The sequence below is a fragment of the Acanthisitta chloris genome, unplaced genomic scaffold (genome assembly GCF_000695815.1).
Source record: "Acanthisitta chloris isolate BGI_N310 unplaced genomic scaffold, ASM69581v1 scaffold11848, whole genome shotgun sequence".
Lineage (NCBI taxonomy): Eukaryota > Metazoa > Chordata > Aves > Passeriformes > Acanthisittidae > Acanthisitta > Acanthisitta chloris.
The window spans coordinates 101,618-125,387 of record NW_008687239.1 but is presented as its reverse complement, the minus strand read 5'-3'; the positions used below and the strand labels follow the sequence as shown (position 1 = coordinate 125,387).

General features: G+C 39.6%; 1 protein-coding gene across 1 annotated transcript in view; it reads left to right on the top strand.

Moving 5' to 3' along the window:
- LOC103807751 (cadherin-13-like) overlaps positions 1–23,770 on the top strand; it is a gene marked incomplete at its 3' end in the record, with an annotated part of 139,192 nt that overhangs the window by 63,619 nt on the left and 51,803 nt on the right. The window contains exon 3 of the mRNA XM_009080496.1: positions 14,276–14,484. Coding sequence (XP_009078744.1) covers positions 14,276–14,484 — 209 coding nt within the window. The remainder of the gene's footprint in view (positions 1–14,275; positions 14,485–23,770) is intronic.

Below are 23,770 nucleotides of genomic sequence, written 5' to 3'. Positions count from 1 at the left end.
GTAGTCCAAAATCAGGTGAGAGTGCAGGAAATCTATATGACTAATCTTCAGTGCAGTCATTAGAGCGTTTGCAATTAGTGGTACCTCTACCAAGCCCAAGGAAAGAGCAGTGAGGATGAGAAATGCTTTTTTCATCTGTTAGATTAGGGAAAATTCAAGTATTAATTTTAAAAATAAATTACGTGTATGAATGTAGATCTACCATTGAACAACTGGCAAATTTTGTTGTGTTGGCAACTATAATGATACATGGAATTCATGTAGTTTAGGGATAACTATAGTTTATTAAGTCTAAGAGAGTACCTGGTAAGAAAATGTTAGCTACAAGGCTGTCTTGGTAATTAATATACAGTTACCGTGTGGGAAGGCCTGTGTGTCTTGTGTGGGCTGTGTCTAGAGTGATCACCATTTAAGTATGACCTTAATAAGAAACACAAGAAATAATATAATATTATATTTCTTAAAAGAAATCTTATTCACTAGGAGTATTCTGGTGTCCTTAATCTCCACACAAGGGATGTTGTGCTCTCATTTTTTGTGTAACACTTTTTTTTACAGTCCCTGTTGTGGGTGTTCATATTTGGGAATTTGGCTGAGATGGATTTTCACTATGCCCTCTTGTTGCCTGTGGAGTTTAATATAAGAAAAAATTCTCTTCATTGGTCACAGCTTTCTGAAGAAACTGTCGGTTATGGGCCTGATCCATGTTCCTGAAGCTGACAAAAAGGCTCAGAATCAAACTCTGCATCAATACAACCTTAGTTTGGGGTTGCAGTGATGCAAGCTATAGAGAGCATTACCCACAGAGTGCTAAATTAAAGTAGACATCCTTTGGTCACACCTTGAGTACCGTGTTCAGTTTTGGGCCCCTCACTTTAAAAAGGATATTGAGGCGCTGGAGCAAGTCCAGCCAAGGGCAGCAAGGCTCATAAAAGGCCTAGAACATAAATCGTATGAGGAAGGACTGAGGGAGTTGGGTTTGTTTAGCCTTGAGAAGAGGCTAAACAAGAGAGTGACCTCATCACTCTCAGCAACTACCTGAAAGGGGGTTGTAGAGGTGGGGAATGTCTCTTTAGCCATGCCTGCAGGGAGAGGACTAGAGGGAATGGTCATAAGACAGGGGAGATTCAGAGTAGATATTAAAAAAACCTTTTCACTGTTAGGGTGATTATGCACTGGAATAGGTTTGCCCAGAGAGCTGATGGAGTCATCATCCCTAGAAGTGTTTAAGAGATGTCTGAACCTGGAGCTGGAAGATATGGTTGGGTTTAGGGGTTGCAGTAGTAACAGGTCAATGGTTGGACTTGATGATCTTAAAGGTCTCTTCCAAGCTTGATGATTCTGTGATCCACCCTTGGCAACCATCCTGCAGCAAATGGCACTACAAAGCAGAGTGTGTATTTCAATGTGTAGATCATGTTAAGTAATTGGTACAACTTTTCACTGTCATTTGCTTCATATGCAATAGTGCTTGTGTAAACGTGAGCATGTGTAGCAATGCCACACATTAAGTAGCAAACATGAAGAGCAGTGTCACCTGCCCATCACATAATCACTATTGGGCTGTGTTTTGTCATTTTTTTTCATTGTTCCTTAGTTATTAATAGAGGCAGAAACTTCAGCTGCCTGATGTTCTTTCCTTGCTTTATCTATGTAAACAAATTTCAGGTTGCTTATAAATGATCCTGACTGACAGAATATACTTCCCCTCAGGTCAGTTCTTTTGTGGAAGATGCCAAAGCCAGTCTTTCTTTTAAAGTATAAAAGCCTGTGTTTGATGTGAATAGAAACTGTTCTGGGAATGACTGTGCAAAGCAAGATTACATGGTGCAATTTTAATTACATTGTTCTCAGCAGTGCGACTTGTCTGATCTTAGTGTGAGAGTCAAAATTCAAACCAAGGTTATTTGGTTCTGGAACTGTTAGTCAAGCACAGATATTGTTTGAAAGAGATGACGATAAGTTTAGCAAGTTGAAATCCAGCAGAGTTTGGGGAGGTGGTTTTTCTTGTTATTCTCAGGGGTTTTGTACTTTAGCAGGCTGCAATTGAGTGCCTGATTTTTACCTGGTTTATGGAATGATTTGTGTGTTGGAATTGGCTTGTTACCTGGGTAAAACAAAAGCTTAACTGCTAACACATTTTGCAAAATTAAATATAATTTAGTTTGTTGAAGGCATTCTGAAAAGCTATTAGTAATGTGTCCAAGGGCTATATTTTAATAACTTGATTTCTAGAAGGCTGAAAAGGCATGTAGCTTTGTTATTTGTGCATTTATCAGATATGCCTGGAGAAATCAACTTTCTACAGGTGACTCTTACAAAAAGATTGAGGGAACTCAGTTGAGAGAACTTGCTAAAACCATGAAGAGAAATTGTTATTTCTCTGTCAGGTTCATCAATTGAGAAGACAAGAAATCAAAATATTTTCTCTGGAAATGGGAGGAACTCTGTTTCAGTGTTACACTGGGAAGGTTTGAACAATCCACTGAATAAATGGTTGAGGAGATTTTAAGGCATGGCATTACTCATTCAGCAGCTGGGAAAATAGGCCAGCAACCTACAGGATCCATTTTGAAAGGAAAATATTGCAAAGTGGATTTATTACTCACTCTCATTTCCTTTTATGTATTGTAAATGATGCGTCATTCTCTATTTCTGAAACAAACTCCTACCACAGAGTGCTATTTGGAAATTAGTTGCACATGGCACAAATTGAAATCTTCATTCCTGGGAATGTCTTTTAAGAAATCATTATTGTATATCAGGAAAGACTTTTATAATTATGATTCCAGCAGAAGGGCAGCTATATGGAGATCTCCATGTATTTGGATTTTTTAACATTTCCTAGCATGTGCTGAACAATAGTTCTGCTTCTTATGATAGTGTTGAGGTTAGGAGGAAGTCTGCTGAGTTACAGATTAGTTGTCATTTCACACAGGTGAAACCAAGACCCAAGACTGAGGAGGTGGAGGCAATATTGCCTCGCACAGTGTCTGTGGGTAATGTGCAAAAAGCACTTTGTAGTGATAGCTTATTTAATGAAAAGCTCCTGCACTTTGACTTCTTGTCTCCATGTACTGCTAGAGCAAGAGAGATATCTCAAGCAATATTTTTTCTCCCATCTCTGATAAAAGCAAGTGTATAAGGGTGTGAGTAGCTGCCATAGATCTGGTACAGAACAAAAGATATTTTTCGCAATAGTAATTACTTCTTCCAGCCTCAAATCACTAGTTATTTGAACTCCCCACTGAAGGAGCAGGCAAAGCATCCATTTCTCCAGTGAGGCTCCATATTTCATTTCTGTCACTTACTCACCTTTCTTACTAATGGCCCAAACTTTGGGCAAACAGAAATGTGTGCATAACTTTGTGAATCTTCTGTTCATCTAATGGTACATCATAATTGCTCTTAGATTAAGATTCATGGAAAAATGGTGTTAGCTAAATGCTAACAGAAGCTTTGCCATTAAAAAAGAAAACAAGAAATATTAAAAAAAGGAATCAAGAGGTTACGACAGATCACATTAAGAAATGACAGATCACTGTAATTATAGCGAACTGACCTTGAAGACAAACACTTTTAATTGTGAACTTGAGGGACAATATCCCCATGACCTGTGGCTAATTGTCTAGTTAATGGAAAACCCTTGCTAAATTAATTTGTGGTTTTGGAGGCATTTGAAACACATACTGGTGTAAACAAGGTACTTTCTGTGCTGGTTGCACTGTAGTTGCTTCCTGTGAGTGATTGCTTGTTGTTACTTTTTGACATCTGCTGGCAGCATTTTATTTATATAGTTAAATTTCCTGGGACACTGTTTCTTCTCCTGAATACAACCTCAACTGATTAGTTTTCAATAAATTACATATATCAAGAAATTTGGTTTTGTTAACACTTTGGGTGACTCAGAGATCAGATGTGTGCTTGTGCAGAAGATAAGTAAATTCATGGTCAGTAGTATACTGCCTCTTCATGCTTTATTCAGCCAACATTTGAAGGAAATTATCCACTATATCCCACTGGGAATTCTTGTACAAACTCCAACTTCTGTCCAATCTCCCTCTACTCTAAGATACAATTAATTTCATATCGATGAACTTCTCACAGTAACTTGCAGAGCCACAACATATTGAATGCATTTGAATGCCTTTGATTCTGTCTGCTTGTGTCTCAGACTCAGCCAGTAAAGATTTTGTAAGAGTCTAAAGCTAATTTCATCCTATGTTCTCTTGAGGTTCTTAGCAAAATGTTATGTAAATCTGCTAAAATGGAATATTATCGATCATTTGCATTGCAATGGGAAATCCTTTCACTGAAACCAGCAAAGTTAAAGAGAGTCTTTTCTACATATTGCTGCTGGGTTTGGGGTCATTTGGGCTGAATCAATGCAGCATTTACAGGGAAATGTCATCTTCCTCTACAGATGTGACAGTTCCTTTGAGACTGTAGCTGCTCAGATCTAGTATCATTTTAGGTGTCCTCTGCATTTACAAAGACACAAGAAGCTTCAGTTAAACTGAACCATGTGTTGTGCTCAGAAGATCAATGACTGTCATCTAACATCTAAAGTTTTTATTTTTATATTTTTATTCAGACACATTGACATCATATTTTTGTTGAAATAGTATTTTTTTCTCTAGGACTTAGAGCAGAAGCTCTTGTATTGCCATGCAGTGTAATGCAGCCACTGACCCAGGAGATTGGTCAATAACACGTCTGCCTTGTAATGAATAAGTCGAGATAACTTCCAACTGAGAACAACTCATTACAACTCCTTCCACTTGATTAGATTTTTGCCCTAAAGAAGACAATGGGCAGCAAAATGATGTGTGAAGGTATCATGTAATGTGAGCTGGTGAAGTCTGCTCAGGGAGGAGGGGATGCCTTCAGTTTTGATTGTAGTGTTTGTATGTTCCTGTAATTTCAGGCAGTCAGAGACAGCTGATGTAGCCTTGTTGGTAGAATACATTTGTTGAAGAGCACGAGATGCCATTGAGGGATCATCCTTTCTAGGAGACAGGAAAGAGGGAGCAGGGTGGGTAAAGGCAAGAAGAAGCAGTGACATGCCTGTGCTGAGAAAGACAGGAATCCTTGAGCTTGGTACTGATCTTGCTCACATGGTACTCTGTGCAAATTCTTTCTGGAATGCCAAACTGCAGCCCCAGTGCTGCAGGGCAAATACATTTTGCTTCAGTGCTGGGCTGATACAAGTTGTGATGCTTCTGGTTTCACTGTTCAGCTCTAACTCGAGGTACCTGATATGATACTCATATCTAGTCAAGTAGTGTTGTGATGTGCCAGAAGAGAAGCAGAACTTGGTGAGATGTAGAAACATGCCAGAGTACAGTGCTGGGTGTAGCAGAAGGTGAGGAGAGAGGCAGAGCAGAGCATTGCTAATGTGGATCTTCAGTGGGGAGGGAGTCACTGGTTCTGGAATCACACATCATACCCACCACACAAAAGTAGAGGGAGCCATCAGTCAGGTGTCACTTATGACACGGGTGATCTGCACTACACAATTTCAAGTTACTAGCAATTTTCCAGCTCTGCCAGGTCTGTTGGTGGGAGGCAGGTAATGCAGGAGAGAGAGCAGTGTGATTCTTCTGGTGAAAGCCTCACACCTTTTCTTGGCTGCTGCTGATTTCTGGGTGAAATTCCTTGTCATTCTTCATCTACAAGAGCTTATCTCCTATCTGTGACATATTCTTGTGAAGAATTTTGCACAGAAAACCTGGGACTATTAATAGGAACCATTTCTCCTATGGAAAGGGTATACTCTGCAGGGCTGATATGTGCAGCCCAGTGCCTGCTGGATGAACTGTTGGCCTAATTTTTGCATGGTAACAGCACTCTGCACAAATCTAATCATCACACATAAATCACATGGGGATGTTTGCCAGTTTAATCAGTTTATTTTTGTAGACATTATGAGTGTGTGCAAGGCTGAAGTCTGTTGTTTAGTATTTGTTCTTCCAAAGAAGTCGAATATAAGTGTGTATTTGTCTTAAGCAATTCTTGTTATGTTTTGATGAACATTGTACTGCTGCTCATGTTTCCTCAGTTTCTGACTATGTGGATGCTAAATAAGTCATCATTGTAATTTACTTTGGGGGCACATAAAGAAATTATATAAATGCAAGAAAATCATAAACATGCAGTGGGAGATAATAACCTGCTATTGCTTGTTGGATTTGCTAAAAAACATCATTCTGTAGCAATTCTACTGCAGAGCTAGAATTTAGCATTAAACTGTTTAAAAACCTTCAAAAAGGGTTTTTTTAAAACTCATTTTGTTCATTTTATTAAATGTTCAATAAGATTTCTTTGTGTGTGTGCAAAGAAATATTTTAGTCATGCTTGTAGCTTTTCTAAGCCATAAATCCATTATTCCTAGAGCACTTTTAGATATGAAATAATGATAACCTCATATCTTTAGGAACAACCTGTCTGACTTGGCCGTTGACAGTGTCTTGTCTGGACATTAGTCTGCCCCCAAAACTGTCACAGGGCAGCACTGTTCTCTGTCTATTCTTTTTCCTACTGCTGCTCAGGTATTCTTGCAGAAAACACATAGGCTGTGGGCTGCCTGCCAGAACTCATGTTCCAGAGGTGATTTTGAAGGCATCTCAAAGGCAGGGAAAGAAGCTGTTTCTCCTAGTGGACAGAATAGTTGACTTGAAAATGAGGATTTCTTTTGTTTCTCAGCTCCTCTGTCATGAGCTGCTGTAACAGTTTCCTCCCTAGTCCTTGTTGGATTTAGGTTGTCCAGATGTGCTGGTTCCAGGTAGATTTCACTCTCTCCAAACTGACAGGATAATCCAACTCTTGAAGCCTCAGAGCACTTCGCATTTCCGCGGTGTGTTGAGCTGCTGTGTGACTCCCTGTGCCAGAGCCACACACTCAGCCACACGATGAACACTGCCACGTGGGGCCTGGTGCATCTCCCCAGCTACTTGCCTGCTGTTTGCAGTCAGTGTCAGTGTTTATTGCTAACAAGAGCTTTGCTAGGTCATGGTACTTTATGAATTTTTATATCCCAACAACAGCACTCAGAAGCATTTCCATTTGCTTCAGCCATCACTTTTCTCTCTTTGTAGTTAATGAAGCTCAGCTTCACCAGTTTCTGTCTAACTTCTCTATTTTGCGAATGTTGTTGAGCAGGGAGGACTTTGGAGCAGAGCTGAGGGAACCCTGCTGGGCTGGGAAGTTAAGTTGCCTTTGTGCAGCTGTAATGTACTCTTGCATCTCTAGACCTCTCACAGATATAGCTTCTGACTTGTGGTTTCAATATGATCTAAAGTTATTTGCTAATAAGGATAAGAAAAAATACACAGGATAATATTTGTTTGATGCTGTAATTCCCACTGATTTGAGCAAGACTATGTTGTCTTTACAAAAAGGATCCTAATCTTCATTGATAGAGTAATTAAGTCTGTATTTTCAACATGAAATTTCCTCACTGTGGAGCCATTTTGTTGCTAGTTATCATCAGCTGACAGAGAAATACAAATACCTGGACACAGAGACACAGAGTAACTTTTGTGTGATTATAGATAAATATGTATATTTATTTATTCAGAATATCTCTGTAGAGACTTCATCAGAGAGAAAATCATGGATTCTGTATTTCTGTTCAAAACAAATTAAACTTCTGAGAATTAAACTCAGAAAAGAAATACTTTGGAAGAGGAATATATTGGCCTAATATTTGCTCTTCAATAGAAATCTATTTCGGCTTGTTTTCTTTGTATATAGTCTACAAGAAAGGCAACTGCTAACCTTTCAGTGTTTTACAATGGTATTTGTTGAAACATCTGTGGTTCATTATCACAAATATCACAGTTGTGTAGAAACCTCACTTATGTGGTATATTGTAACAGTGACAATGGGATGCACTGAAATGATGAATCCCAGGAATATGAGTTTGCTTGCTGAGATCTATAAAGGTTAATAATGCCCATTACACCTTCAGTTTCCATCATTACAGTAATGGACTTGGGATCTTGCACAAGAATCTTTTTTTGCAACAGGTCCTTTGATGATTATAAGCTCAAAATCAGTGATTAAAGCCTCGGGGTGAACACAGGTATAACTGATAATGAACACTGCTTGGTGGACAGAGATTTCTGTACAATTCACATGTGCATGAGCTTTCTTAAAGAAAGGAGTAAAAGTCTAACACAGGAGGCTGAGAAATGAACAGAGGGCGATGAGTGACATGCATGTTGTTTTTCATTGGGAGCTCCTTGGCAGTACTTTCATTTTGCTTGCATGGAGCTTTGGAGCCTGACTCATACCATGTGGCATATTAGGCATAATAAAGATGTTCATTTGGCAGCTGGAGCATGACTAGGAACATCAAAAGAGATAATATAATATACTATAATAAATGGAGATCTCTGCCTTCATATAAATAAATATTAGATCATTATTTTAATTGCCCATTGAACTCTTGTCAATGAGACACAATCACTAGTCATGTCTGGTGTGGCACTGCCAACATTTTAGTTTGGGGCTATAGCTGAAGTGTTACTCTTATTCATTTTTTTGCATTATTTTAACACCTTGAGCAGCAAATATGAATGATTTTGCTGCATGTGCTGTACAGACACAGAGCAAACAAGTGGTCTGTGCTCTGAAGAGTTTGTAATCCTTAAGCTCTAGCACAAAGCAAGTGTGCAGGAGGACATGGGAGGTTTGGGGGGGGGTGACCCTCTCATCAGGGTGCCATTTGTCTGACCTGTTATAGTGCAGCTGGTGGTGTGGGTAGTGTCAGTTATCCATCTCGTGGCTTTCCTTGCACCTCATCTCTGCCACAAATGCATGGACATCATAAACATCACCAAATGGACCATATGTCACCATGGCTGCAAAGCTGCAAAATGTTAGGTACTTGGAGAGCACCTTTTGATTTCAGGCAGACTGCCAGGCTGGTTCGTCTGTTCTCCTCATGACCCTTGGCAGACTCCTTAGCACATACACTACCCAACCAATCATCAGAGATTTTGGAAACTATTAATTTTTTGGTGCCTGGGGATTGCTTAAATATTAATCTGAAAAGATCTTTTTAGATGAACTCTTTGCAATGGGATGTTTTATTTCTGAAAAGAGATATCTCATACCTTCTTCTTGAACCCCATCACTTTTGGTCATTTAGATCACTTTTCCATGGAAGAACAGTGAGATATTTCCTGTTTTCTTGCATGTGTTTGCTCATCTTGTACTCAGAAGTTCTTGGTTCCGTGCTCAAATTTCCTTCAGTCTTGGGAGAGAATTAAGTGTCCAGGACTCAGCTAGATGAGTAAGCCGTGTAGTAAGACACAGTGGTTAGTTCACTGTGTTTTTGTAGTCATCTTATTTTTCTTGAATGAATCCTACATATATAGACCTAAGGTAGGCCTGAAAGGAGAGATAAATTGATTAAATCCAGAACTTTTATTCATGTAAAAGAATTCAACATGCCATCTAGTCCATCCTCTTGGTTTGAAGCAGGGCAGATACTGAGCATGGTGTTGAGTGATTTTCATTAAGTTGGTATTTGATTAAACTCACATTAAACCCCTGCAATCATAAATATTCAGCATATCCTCAGCACCCTCTTTTAGTGGTTAGTTGGAAATCTTTCTTCAATAACCCTCTGAAGCTTCCCACAACTGATATCCACACACTTCTGTCTAGTTTCTTGTTACACTGGTTAGGTCTTGGAGGACATAAGAAGTGATTAATTAATCACTCTTGATAGTTACATAGAGATTTGTACACAAGCTTTATATACAAAGCAAGTTTTTTTCGCCAGAGAGTGAGATCTTAAAATCCTATTTGCTCTATATTTTATGGGCTCTGCTTTTTTAGAGCATCAGCCACGTACAGGCTTGTTTAAGAGGTACATGTAGTGTGGCTGATGAGAAATCTGAGTAAAATGATGAAGCTGAAATTCCTCAGATCTCTTCTGAGCACATAGCAGGACAGGTTAAGTGTGGTAAGTGGCAGGGCCAGCTCCTTAAGCTGTGTAGCTGCCACTGGAGCCTGCTACAGGCAGCTCAAGTATTGTGAATTTTGGGTGTTTGCACTGGCTCTTCCCCAGAAGGCACATGAGTTTAAGGAAGCAAAGATTCCCAGTGAGGGACACCTTGAGAATGACTGGGAATGCAATGCGTTCTCATGCAATGTTCCCTGGTCAGCCCAGGCCAGGAGACATCATCATGCTTCAAAGTTCACATCTGCTCCTAACTTCAGACTAGGGATTTTTGTCTAAGGCTACATTTCTCTTCAAGTCTCTTAAAAATTGGCTTTAGTTTCATCAGTGTTGGCCCTTGGTCCAAATAATCTTCAGTGTTCTCTATCCTTACAATCACTTCATCTCCTTCCACCCACTTCTAATTTCTCTCCTACATATCAGTGCATCTCAGAGCCTTTTCATTTTCTTTCCTTCTCCTCGCTATTAACCTCATCAAATACTCTCATTTCTGTGGTAGAACTGGGAATTGAAAGCATCAGTGCTTTTGGATGAGATATGGTAAGAAAACAGTTTTCCACTTTCAAATAACTCTGCTTTTGCCCTTGTTGGAAAAAGTTGTAGGGTTTCATAGGGCAAGATCAACAGATAAGTAAAATATAAAAGGTCTAAAAGTGTTAAATTCATACTTCCAAGGGAATATAGAATATAGTACCTCTCCTGATTCCATGTGTCAAATCTGCATGTGGTCTTTGAATTTCTCCAATGCACACAGATGGCAGCAATGCAGGAATCTCAAGGTTTGTGAACGCTGAGCAGTGAGGTGGGAAAAGTGTGCTCCTAGCCAGGTTCACTCTCTTTTTGAAGTACAACACAGCGTGTCCTTTTCGTGAAAGTAACCTGTAGTGTTTGGCTGGGTGATTCTACAGCTCTGAACTATGACATTTGAGTTTAAGGGATTAGTTTATCAGAGTTTTGTTTGGCTTTTTAATGTATTTTTAATTTATTGGTTTTTTTACTTTTTACTCCTGACACAATTAATTTCTCAGAGAGCAGTGCAAAACTTTTCCAGCTGTAAGCTATTAATAGTAGATCACCAGCAGGTTTTGACTACGAGAAGCACATCTTTATCCATAGAATCATAGAATGGCTTGATTTGGAAGTGACTTTAAAGATCATGTAGTTCCTGCCCTGGGCAGGGATTTCATCAATACAACAAGTCACTTTCCTAATACCCTGGTTAATTTTTTTTTTTTTATTTGGTGATTTTCTGTGCTTTTTTTTAAGGGAGTAAAAGAATAAGTGAAAAGACTCATCAAGGCTTCAATCTATGCAGTGTACAGAGATATGTAGCATATGTATCTATACAGTGATTAGTATAGAGAATTTCAACTTCCTACATTTGTGATGACAGGAAAATTTTGCTATTTTGTGGGTTGATAGCTTTAGGAGATTGCAGTGCATTTGTTAAAACACCTGTCACATCACCAACTTAAATGGGTGGTTTTTCACCAGGGAATTCTTGCTCACAAAGAGCCTTCCATCAAAATCCTGCTGTGAGCACAAGACCCTTTCTGGAAGCAGTTCCTGTCCTTGGAGAGCAGTGTGGGCACCAGCACAGTCTGAGCACTCTGAAGTGGTTTTAAACGTCTACCACTCCCAATTTCAGTGTTTTTTTCCCCTCATGCTTCTCTCCTACTGCAGTGCAAGACTTTGCAAGCAGGGATCTGTGACATGACAGCCCAAGATAGGTTTGTCTGGAGGGACTTGAGTGTCTGAGGGGAAAGGGCTTTTTGTTTCTTTTTTTATTTATAATCCCTCTTGCTTTCAGCAAAATTCAATGAAACGGCAAATGAGCTGATGAAATTCTGGTTTGCAGTCCCACTGTGAATCGAAGGATAGTTCTCTTGCCCTCAAGTAAAGCAGAGGAAATGGGAGCAGTTTTTAGTTAAAAACATGTAATCGAGCTTAAACCTTGTGCAGCAGCAGATCCTTCAGGTGCTGGGGGAATTTTTATGCAAGAGACTGTGGTGACTGTCACAGATTCGGACTCTTCTCGGGAAGAGGATGGTCCAGTGTGAATTCACAGGGTCACAACTTTGTTCTTTCAAAATCTCACCTCAGCTCCTACTGCCCTCGTGGATGTGTGGGGTGTGGGGGCTGTGGGGCTGCTGTGAGGGGAGATGGGACTGCCTCGTCCTGACAGCTGAGCCCCTTGGCCACATTTGGGGAAGGGACAAAATGATGCCTGGGAGTGAGGGAGAAGTATGAGCTCTGGGGGGAGGAGGTGGAGATGATGTGGTGGAGGAGAATGGTCTCCAGGCACGGAGTAGGGATTTCATGCAGCCTCTGGAGGACCTCAGGCAGGAGCAGGTGGGTCTGTCCTGAGGAAGCTGCAGCTGCAGAGGGGACTTGGGCTGGAGCAGGGAAAGTGTGAGGACTGAGCTACACAGAGGAGACATTGGGTAGAAACTGTGGCTCCCTGCTCTCTGTGTCCCCTCACTGTTTGGAGAGAGGAGACCAAGGAGCTGGGAAAAGGGCAGGATGAGGGGGACACACAGTGTGGTTTTAATTTTATCTCGTTCTCACCATCCATATCTATTTTAATTGGCAATTTAATTAATTTACCCACAGTCAATTCTGTTTGGCCAATGATGGTAATTGGTAAGTGACCTCCCTGTCTTTTCCTTGACCCTTGAGTTTTTCCATCTCATTTTCTGGGTGGGCGACTGGGTGCAGCCCAAGGCCAACCCTCCACTGCTGCTTGGGCAAACAGTGTCTCACATGTCACTCTGTGCCTTATTCTGAAGTTTGAGTCTTTGAGGTTTTTACGTTGTTTAATTTTTAGTTTAACCTATCCCATCAATATTCATCATAAAATGAAATTGTATTCAAACTCCAGAACCAGCAACAGTTCTTTTTCCCTGTGGTGTTCTACTTTGGGATTCAATCCTGGTGAATGCCCAGAGAAGGAGCTCCATGAGGTCCTCTGGCAGCCCTGTCTAAAAGTTGGTATGTCTGGAAATAGATGCAGAACTTGCTGAAGAATATTTCTATGCAACTTCCCAGGAATGTTGGGTGGTCATTCACTATGGGATTGTGCTTGTGCTTTAGAACCAGTTATAGAGATTACATAGTCAGGAGGAGTTGAGGCATCGCCCAGGCTGTGAGAGAATTAAGGATTACTTTTCTTCCTTTAAAAAACAGTGACCCAATACAAGAAGTCTAAACAGTGAGTTTAAACAATTATGCAAAGTGCTTTATTTTCAGCAAAACTTCATTGTCATTGATTTTCCATAGTCTGTATCCCTGTCTGCATTCTTTTCTGAAAGTATAATGCAGTTTTTAAATAAGCAATAGAAATGAAATGTGAAATCGAAATAGTGAGAGCATACAGGTAAGTGAAAAGTCTGCAGCAGCAGTAAGTGAAGGAGCAGGCAGGGAATACAGAGCAGACTGACTGCAGAAAAATGTTTCACATGCAAATATTTTGTTCAGAGATGTCAAAACCTGAACAGTTTACTTAGTAATTGCAAGTATGTAGTGAAGATCTCTTAGCCACATAGCTGGTAGTTACGTCATTAATGTTTTGTGTTCCAGCTTTTATGTGTAAAGTGAATCTACTGGACTCAGAGAAAGAATCTGAGGCAAAGTCTCAAACCTTTGTGCTTTAGGGTTGTGTTTCTCTTTCTGCCAGCCTTCCTAAATGTTTTAAGCCTTCCCAGAATGTAAAGTGAAACAAGATAATTGACAACTGCTGTTTAATTAAAAGTTCTCATAATCCTTAAAGGTACTGATAGTGCAACTCATGCACTGTGTCACAATCCTGGGAGTTAGTAAGTTTTTCTGTTATGTAACACTTTTGCAGTACTCTGTGATTGAATATTCTGTAAACAACCAGTGTTAAGCATAAAGATGTAATGAATGTCTGAAACCTCTTTGCCAGCGGAAGAGCCTTTAGAGCTTCTGGGCTATGATGAGAAAGATAACAAGGTCTCTACTGCTACTGCCCAATTTGTAGAACTAGGTGTGCATTTGATTTCATTGCCCACAAAAGACTGATGTCCAAAGTGCTTTGTTTATCTCTTACCTCCCCAGCAGGGTCAAAGCCTCTTCATCCTTCTGAAAGTCCATATTAATGAGCTTTGTTTATGAATTAGAGTCACACAAAGCTAAAACTTCTTTGAAAGTTTTTCTCCTCAAATTGGGAGACATTTCTTCCCCAAATCTGTAGACAAGCCAATAACATAAAGATACTTTAAGTCTGTGTTATAAAGTGGATACTTAAAATGTGTTTTTTCTTTATTTTCTTCCCCCCAGTGGAATTTGATGACTGCAAGGGGAATAACAAGTTGAACTTCGAAGTGTCTAACCCAGACTTCACAGTGGAACAGGATGGCTCTTTGGTTGCACTAAAGAATCTCTCAGAAGTTGGCACAGCCTTGTTTGTCCATGCAAGGTCTGAGCATGCTGAGGATACAGCAAAAATTTTTATCGTTAAAGCAAATGAAAAGCATGGGGCATTAAAGGTAAGATAAACACAAAAGACTACAAAAAATTGGCAAAGGGATATATACATGTGTCATCTAGGCTTGAAAGCAGCTTTAGTCTGTTAACAGAGATCAAAATCAGTCTTCAATCCAGATATTGCTGTAATATTTCAGTTTAATTTAATTCAAAGTACAAATTTTCTAGCTTTTGAAAGATGTATTACATCCTCAGGTGGAGGTGCTAAACTTTCATAAAGAATTGATTCAAATGAAAGTGCCCAAGTATAAAATTGACTGGTTCTTCTGGTGTGTGGTATGTCAGGTACCCACAGTTTGACCATAACTAAAAGCGGAAAATCAGAGTCTAAACGTGTGATTTATAATTTACAGAACCTTCACATTCACTCCAATTCTAATGATGTGGGAATGAATTCTAGGCTGTGAAATTTTTCATATAGGTCTGCTTACTTCATACTGTTATGTGTTAAACTGCATAAACATCTGCACACAAACAGCAAGACATATTTGCACTCTGTGCACCAGTGATTTCTGTTTCACTCTGTCCACTGAATGTTTTGTTCTTTCTTTTCCCCTTCTGAATTTCAGTGTAAAACAAACCTCATACTGTGGGGGATAAAGCACATCACAAATTGATTGAACTGTTTACTTCACACCCATGAAAATAACAAAAGGAAGTGTGAGATAGCCTTCCCTTGTGTGTCATGGCATTTAAGAGAGAGGCAGACAAGACCTTGGCTTAATAGACAATTAAGCCTGGTACTTTTACAGACCTATAATTTCAAGGAAGCATAAAGAAGCCATGATAAAAATGACTGATCCATTGTCTTGATTTGGTATTTAGACATTCAGCTGCCAGAATTCTCATTATATTTCCAACAATATATTAGTATAACAGAAGTCTTCCATTAAAAAAGAAACAAATTAGCTTTAGAAGAAAGGTTGAACAAACTTCTGAAAGTCCATGGCTGAGGAAAAGGTTTTGATCTGCACTTTAAGCAGCACATGATGTGAATAGACAATGTCAGCAGGAGAGAAAGTACCAGAATGTGTAACTGCAGACAGCTGATCAGAACACTGAAAGGGAATTTAATTTTATTTAAATATGCTGTTTCTTCACCAAATTAAATTTTAACACAGCCATAGTTAAGAAAATCTCTTACTTAGAGGAGTTCTGGGCTTAGGACCACTGACTGCCAAATCCAGAGTAGGAAAGGTACAGTTTCAGGAGCAAGTTGGGCACTTGACTGTCCTGTGCCTCACACATCATCCTTCTGGGGCATTCACAAGGATGTCCAAATGATTTTGTTTCCACTCCAGGTTTTGAAATCTTAGGAGTAGTTTCAAAATGGGGATTCTCATTCTCCAGTTCAAAGTTAATGAAACCACAGAGGGGTTTGAGATGCCTCTGACAGGAGTTCTGGAGTTAAACTTCAGGGTGTTGGTTTATGTGTGAAGATCTGACTCTCTGACAGACACATTCTGAAGTTCTATTCTGGTGCTCTCAGAGAAGCAGCCCTTCAGTGTCTTTGAGGGGAGATGTGCCATGGAAGTTACAATCTAGGGGAAATCTTGTCTCATGAGTAGGAGTTAACAGATGTGTATTTGCACAGACTATGGCATAGCTTTGCCAGTGACCTTTTGTCTTTATGTCCTGTTTGGGTTCTGGGCAGTCTCCTCTCAAAATGTTTCAGCAATATTAATTAATGCCTAGTGTTGAAATGTATTGCCAGACTTCATTGGAAAGCCAAGTCTGATTTGGCCTCACTCCTGGATTCTGTTCCAACCACTTTGTGTTGCTTCAGAGAGAGAAAACCAGTCTAAATTTGGCATATTCTGCCACTTGTCAGTCTTTCCTCATAGGTGACATGTCAAAGCAATGTCACAGCTTTATCTCTACCTGCATTCACCACATCTTTATGGCTTTTAATAGTCAGCTCATAACCAGATGATCATCCTTTTGGTATGGTGATCTTTGGTGTCTGCAGTGCCATTGGGAGTTACATGATGTGATAATGCATCCTGGAAAATCCATCTAATGAGGATGATCCTTCTCTTCAAGGCAATATAACGATCTTTGGGGCTGGTTGTCCTATTGTGGCCTCAACCAGCACTCTGTAGCAGTTAAACCAGTATTTTTTCCCAAACATTTTCTGCTATTTGCCTATTTTAAACACAACACAGACAGTGTTGTCTTTCTGTTTGTCATACTTGAGAAGGATGTAAAGACTACAGCGTCCTATCTAAAGTGATTTTATGATAAATTTGAACTTAATCCTGTACTTTTACAGTCTAAATGTGTCAGCATAGAAACAGCAGAACTGCTCCATCTGTTTATACAAGGAGTGTTGGCTAAGAAATGCTCAGATGGAGCCTTGGTAATTCAGCATAATTCTGAAGGGTTAAGATGTGCACATGCTAGAGCACTGCTTAGCATTCAGTACTTAGAGTACAGTACCTTGTCTAATTAGGGGATAAGTAGTTCTTAAGTATTTCCCCACTGCCAGCAACTACCATTTCTCTTCTGAAAGCATGTAACCTACATCTGTGAAATCCCATTGTTAATGTTTCTAATTGCAGATTCCCAACATGTTTGGAAATGGCTCTCAACAATGATCCCTAATGTGCTGACTGGCAGTCTGAGCTTAGGAGCAGATAGGATAGTTCCTAAAACTTTCTGATTGCTACCAAACATACTTTAGATGAATATGGAAATTATTTAGAGGTGCAATCTGGAGTGTGCAGTAAAGCTTTTGGTATTCTAGTGGTGAAAGGGTGCAGTTCTTTCCTGCTAAAGATGGAGGAAGATTCCAGCTGACCTCATTGAACAGTCCTGTGTGGTTAACTTACACTGATTTCATGGCCATAGTGTAGTCAGTGGCTCTTAGAATATCACTTACCATTTAACTCTGCTGTTTGTTTCTGAAGGGAATGTTTTCTTACTCCTCTGCCAGAAGCATAATAGATCTGCAGGGCTGCAGCTTTTTGTCAAGGGGTGGTCATGACTCCAATACGGGAGGATAGGTGGTTCTGCAACATCATCAGCCAACTTGGCTGTTGCTCTCTGATCACACAGTCTTTTACAGACAGAAGAGCAGATACAGCACTGCTGCTTCTCCTCATGTCTGGATGTTTCTGCAAAATACTAGGAAGCATATGAATTTCTATACCTACAGATATGCAAACATGCTATGGAGCAAAAATCTGTCCAGCTGATTACAGTCAGATTGCATCCTGCAGCTGCTGGTGGTGTCCCTTCCTCTTATGGTTTTGGCTAGATATATTGGTCTCTGTCTGTCTTGACAAAGGGGAATATTCCCCAAAATCTACTGTAACTGTAAGACATGTAGAATGTGAATACACAGAAGGGATCCCATGAGCCTGTGGAAGGTATAACATTACTCTTTAATTGTGTTGAATATGTGTGTACACACTTGTACCCTCAAGGTATAACATTACTCTTTAATAGTGTTAAATATGTGTGTACACACTTACACCCTCAGGCAATCTGAGTGCTCAAGGAATGAAAGGAAGTTCACTTGCATTCCCCATGGAGTAGTGCTAGTGAGGTGTGCACATCTGTGCCCCTACTCTGCTCTGCCCAGTGTTTGCTTGTTACCCTCTCATACAGTGAGGACTGGAGTGTTTGGTGGTATTAAAAAAAAAGGAGACATGGAAATGTTTTGATTCACCCAAGATTCCCCAAATGAACTTTGGGCTCATTCTGAATAATTCATATAATTGCTAAGCTCCAAATCCCTAATGGAAAAATAAATCACTCACAAAGCCTAGTTGGGAAGAGACTGGCTGAGCCAATGACTGGCAGTAATTTTTATTCTTCAACTTCTGTCTTGTCCAATGCTTGGTCCCTGCTTTGTTTTATGGGAACAGTAGGACAACTGAAAGTTTGAAATTTCATCACATCTGAACATTTGTCCAGACATTACTGGATTTATATATTTCTTGAAGGAGTCTGGTTTTGTGGAAGACAGAAAGCACAGCCAGTGTTTTGTGGAGCCTCATGATAAATGGGGAGTTGTGAAAGGCAGCAATGGGAGCTGAACTGTGTCCTCTAAGGCTAAATAAAATGCTTGTCTGCTAGTCCTTCTCCCTTTCTGTAATCTAATGCTGGGTTTAATGAACACACCCTTAGTATACTGGGAGCTAACAGAAAACCTTGGGAAACAATCTGTCTCTGCCTTTTTCTGTGTGGTGGCAGCCTATTTTTTTTCTCTTTTTCTTCCCCCCAGCAAAGGGAGTTATTTAGAACTTTTATTTGTTACAGCATTACAGACACAGGGTGAGGGGTGGAGGGGAGTGAGATATCAAGAGTCTGGCACCAAAGCAGATAAGAGGGCAGACAGATATTCACAAATTCCAGGCTGGTAGTAACTTCACTGTATGGTGCTCAGCAGTCTGCCATACAGGATGAAATGATTAAATAGAAACTGTCAAACCCTCAGGACACTTTTCAGGCACTAGATAGAAAAGGAATAGGAGAAAGAAAAGAAGAGATAAGAGTGAGGAGCACACCCTGAGACAGCATGTTGTAGACAAAGTTTAAAATCATCTCCAGCAGTAGCACAGATTGAAGGAAATGAAGTTGCCCTTGTCCTGCTACTCTGTCCAGTGCACTTTGTAGCAGCTGGGGCTGGTCAGACAAGCTGCTGCTTTGCTTCCCTTTGCCAAACCATTGCTTTTCCCAACACCTGTACCCTGCCGTGTTATTACAGCAGTGACAGGAGCCTCAGCAGCCTGGCTGAAAACTTCCTCAGCCACCTTGCAGACCCAAATTCTGATTCCAACTAAGTCTCTGCCTGGATGGATACGTTTGTGCAAGTTGCTTTTTGCCCATGCCTCTGTTTCCTAAAGTATCAAACAGAAATAATGAAACTAAGCTCCTTGGATTTAAACGTTTGCATTTCATGTTTGTGTCTTACTCTCTGCTTTATCCCCTCAGGATAGAGATTGCAAATATTATGGATATGAGATAAAAAGTGCCTAGAGCCTTAAATCCTGCATGTATGGCTTTCTGCCTTAGAACAGATGATAACGGATCAATAATCTTATTATGAATCAGGATTCTTTCACGGAAAAAAAATATTCAGGCAAGGAAGTGTGAATAGTTGAGTTTAGTCATGTGGCAATTCAATAAGTTATTTGGAAAATAAGATCAAGACTCAGCCTCTCTGATGCAGCAGGCAGTCGTTCCCATTAACGGATATTAGCATTTTTTCAGTTTAGAATAGAATTCCAAATAGGCTGAAAATGACTGTGCAGAAGGATGAAGATGGACTCTCATATGAGATATTGACAAACAGGCTCGAAGAGTTCCATGTTATTAGATTTTGCATATAGCAGTTGCTGCAGAAAGTGATGCATTGCATAAATAAAATACCATGTTTTGCATTTAATTTTCAAGCACAAAATAGAGTAAGTCACAGGGGTGCATCAATAGCTACAACACGTTTATGAGTTATTATACTGATCAAAACAGTATATAAAATACCATTTTCAGAAAAGCTGAGGGGATCTTTTGCCTTTGAGTATGAAGGTGTCCTTCAGGGATATAAAAGACGGATTTTCTGAAAGAACAAACAAAAGAAAACTCATTTTCTCACTTTGGTGTTCAGTTTGGCAGAAAACTTAACATCCTGACATTCTCCTAGCCATTAAGTTATTATCTTATCACTTCTGTTTCTTTTGTTTGTTATCACACTGTAAACACATATTGACTTGGAATTCATGCATAAAAGCTGAGGTATAAGAGATTTTAGAATGTAATACCTGTGTGTCGCTGGTATTTTGGTAAATGACTTTGCTCTAATCACCAGTGAAAGGTTTTTTTCTTCCCCCCCCAAGTCTGCAGTGCTCTGTTTCAGGTTTCACAGAATACATCTTAATTAATGTCAATGAAAGCAAGAGCTTGTTCTCATCAATGGGTCATTCTGTACTATCATTTCACTGCCTTTTGGACTATATTTTTATAGAAATCCTCTGTGCACACCACTTGCGGTTAGAGAAACAGCAAAGAGCTCCTTTAATATAAGAAATCTCCTTAGCCACTCTTTTCCATAGAAATTCCAGTCACCTACTTGTTCCTTTTTTATCCTTCAGCCTGATCCAGAACCTGCTGAAATAATCAGATTCAAGCAGGCTTTAGATCCAACCCTGGAGGCAGGAGCTGTGTCTGACAGCACCGTGTGGATGTGACTCCTGTCCCCCTTTGCTGGGCAGTTTCTGGGTGACCCTGGGAGTCCCATGGCAGTGCACAGCAGTTCTGAATTTTCATGTATAGCCACATTCTCCCTTTTGCTCAACTCTGCAGCCTCCCATTGCCTCGTTGCATAGGCTTGTGCTTCCTCAGGCCTGGATTGAATTTATACTTCCAACTCACCAATGCAGCCTCCCAGCACCAAAGAAATGCAGGTTTCATATACACTGGCTTTGGAGTTTGCTCTGACAAAGATCCATTTATCTGAGAATTATTATGGTGCCAAGAGATGTGGCAGTTGCCATGGCAACAATTACATATTGTGTTGAATACCAGAGTAAACGCTATAAAGAACATGAGCTGCTGGTGGTTTTCATTAATTTAATGTTCCTTTTTTGGACAAAGTGTGTCTCCTAAGTTTATTCACTGTATGTATAAGTGCTTAGATCAAACGTGTGGGCTCACTTTCCTTCTATTTCCCTCTGTGTGCAACTTCAGCATGTAAATGAGAAGTACTTGGTTATTTAAGGAGAGCAAAATGGTCTTATAGACTGGAAATGTGAATAATTGACTGTGAAACAAGAAGGTGTTAACTTCCGTGAGTGTTCAGTGCTTTTCTCTATGAGTAATTTACATTCAGATTTTATGTGAACTAGGGATGTGTTTATCCAGGAAAAGGGACTTTGTGCTTTTCTGTAGCAAACAGAGCTGAGACAAGTATTGAATATGTTTAAGAGTGATTCAAAGGTGAAATTAGATTATTTTCTAAATAGCTGCAAACCTTGTTAATTATTTCAAATTATTTACAGACTAACAAAAAATGTCAGGCAAAAATATTCTAAATGAATTCATTTCATTAAAACCAGCTACAAGCATATTCCTTTCAGCCCTGAACTGCATTTAGGCTGCTCAGTTAGTTCTCCCTGCTGCAACAGGTACCACGCACAGGACATTTTCTCTGTTGCTTGATGTGCTTCTGGTGTAAACTTAAGGTTTTCATGGAAGCTCAGAACCAGAAGCAGTTATGGAATACAACCAATATTACTCTATTTGCTTTTAAAACATACTTCGGTCTTATCCTCCATCCGTAAGACTTAGAGGCAAAGCTACTATAAATCTCAGTGAAAGAGATTATTCAAAGGTTGCTGAAGTTTGTATTTAAACTAAAATTCACCCTGGCACAGAGTGCCAAGAAAATACCAATTTACCTCTTGCCACTAGAATATTTTTATGAGACTTTGAATAGTAGATAAGTTGTGTGAAGACATTTTAAATTTAATTAGCTTCCCTTTATCATCTAGGATGCTAAGTGTCCTTTATCCATTCAGAGAAAAAAAAGGCAGTAAACTTTGTGGGTGAGTGATAATGAGCATTGACAAAATTTTTTTTTGAGATTTCACTGTTCTGAGTCCAACCTGAAAGTCTTCTGGTATAGACTATACTGTGCCAATCCTGTGTGCTCTTCGTCAGAGACTGATGGAGTTGTGTAGAAATTTGTGCCAGAGATGTGGGCAACACTTAAAGACACCCTTTGGAAAAGGTTTACGTTTAAAATTCATTGTAGTAAATGAGGATATAAGTGAGAAAGCAACAGGCTAAGCATGATTTAGTAGAACATTAAGCAAGATCATAAAGGATAAGTAGGTGTCTCTTAGGATATGTAATATATAAAGCAGCTTTCATCCTGTAAGGCCCTTAAGGTGCAACTATTAAGTACACAGAGACAGAATGTGTGTGTGTATGTCTGTGTACATACAGCTGTTAGAAGGGGTATTTGTGCAAATATATCTCTTTATTTTTTGTACTTATTCCATAATATTTTTTCATGTCTGGACAGGAACAGAGTTGTTTTTAAATAAGGGGGTTGGGAAGAGGACTTGGTGATTTCTACGTGATATTGAAATTGCCATGACAGACTTCATGTCCTCAAATCCGTAATGAAAAAGAGATGTTACAGAAACCAGAAGAACATGTGAGACTTATGGTACAGAAGAAAAATTGTCTATTTCTTCCCCAGCTGTTCTCTCATCCAGCATGCAGGAATGATGCAGTTGGTGCATGACAACTACCCCAGTTCCACTAGTGAGGCCTCAGATTTATTAAGGAGCAGAGATACTTGCAAGAGGAAATCAAACTAAGTTGTGTTCAAAACTAAACTCAAGGTTCTTTTATTTTGTGTCAGAGACACAAGATATTTCTGGTGTTCTCCCACTCTAGGCTTTTCCATCAGCTTCCAGAAGCAGTAGTGGATTTGAGAGAGCCATAATAGGGGAAATTATTCACATGAAAAGATGATTCCCTGAGTAAGAGTTTAGTCATTTCTCTCCATCAGAGACATCAATAATAATCCCTAATGATTGCCCCAATAGTTCCATGCTGATTTTCGCAAACCTGAAGGAACATTTATTATGGTTATTACAGTAACACCTATCTCAGCACACATCTTAAGCATTTAATGGAGCATCACAGGATAAAAATCTACATTTGTCCTCCCCCTAGAACTGATTCTGCCATTGCAAGGACAGATGGCTCCTTTTGGACTTAAAAGTCCTTATTTGTTGATCATTACAATTCTGTTGCTTTTATGATTATTCTTTTGCATCTTGTTTTACAGCTGTTTTTTAAGCACATAGAATAACTCGGTGAGTTGAAGAATGAGAGAGCTAAAGCTTAATATAATTTGGTCTCTCCATAATAAACAACTCTGCTAATGCTTACAGTCATCTTGGAGCTATTAATCATCCAGTTCCTCACTTATTCCACCAGCAAATCAAACTGAATAACCTTTGCATTAAGCAGTTGATCCATCTTAGAAAAAAAGAGTTTTACTAGTTGGTTATATAACTTCTCCTTCTTAATAAGAGGCCATGTGAGGTAGTGATTACATGAAGAGAGGAGAGGGACAGCAGGTGGATTGAACCCACCAGTAGTCCTGCTATGTACAGTAATTGGCTGCTGCTAATACTGTTGGTACCAATAGCATTACTTAGTGTCCTGCATTACTGGCATCCTGGTAACTGGCAAAGAGGTGTCCTGGTAGGAAAGGAGAGGCTGGATTTGGCCTCCAGTTTCTTATCAGCCTCACTATGACTG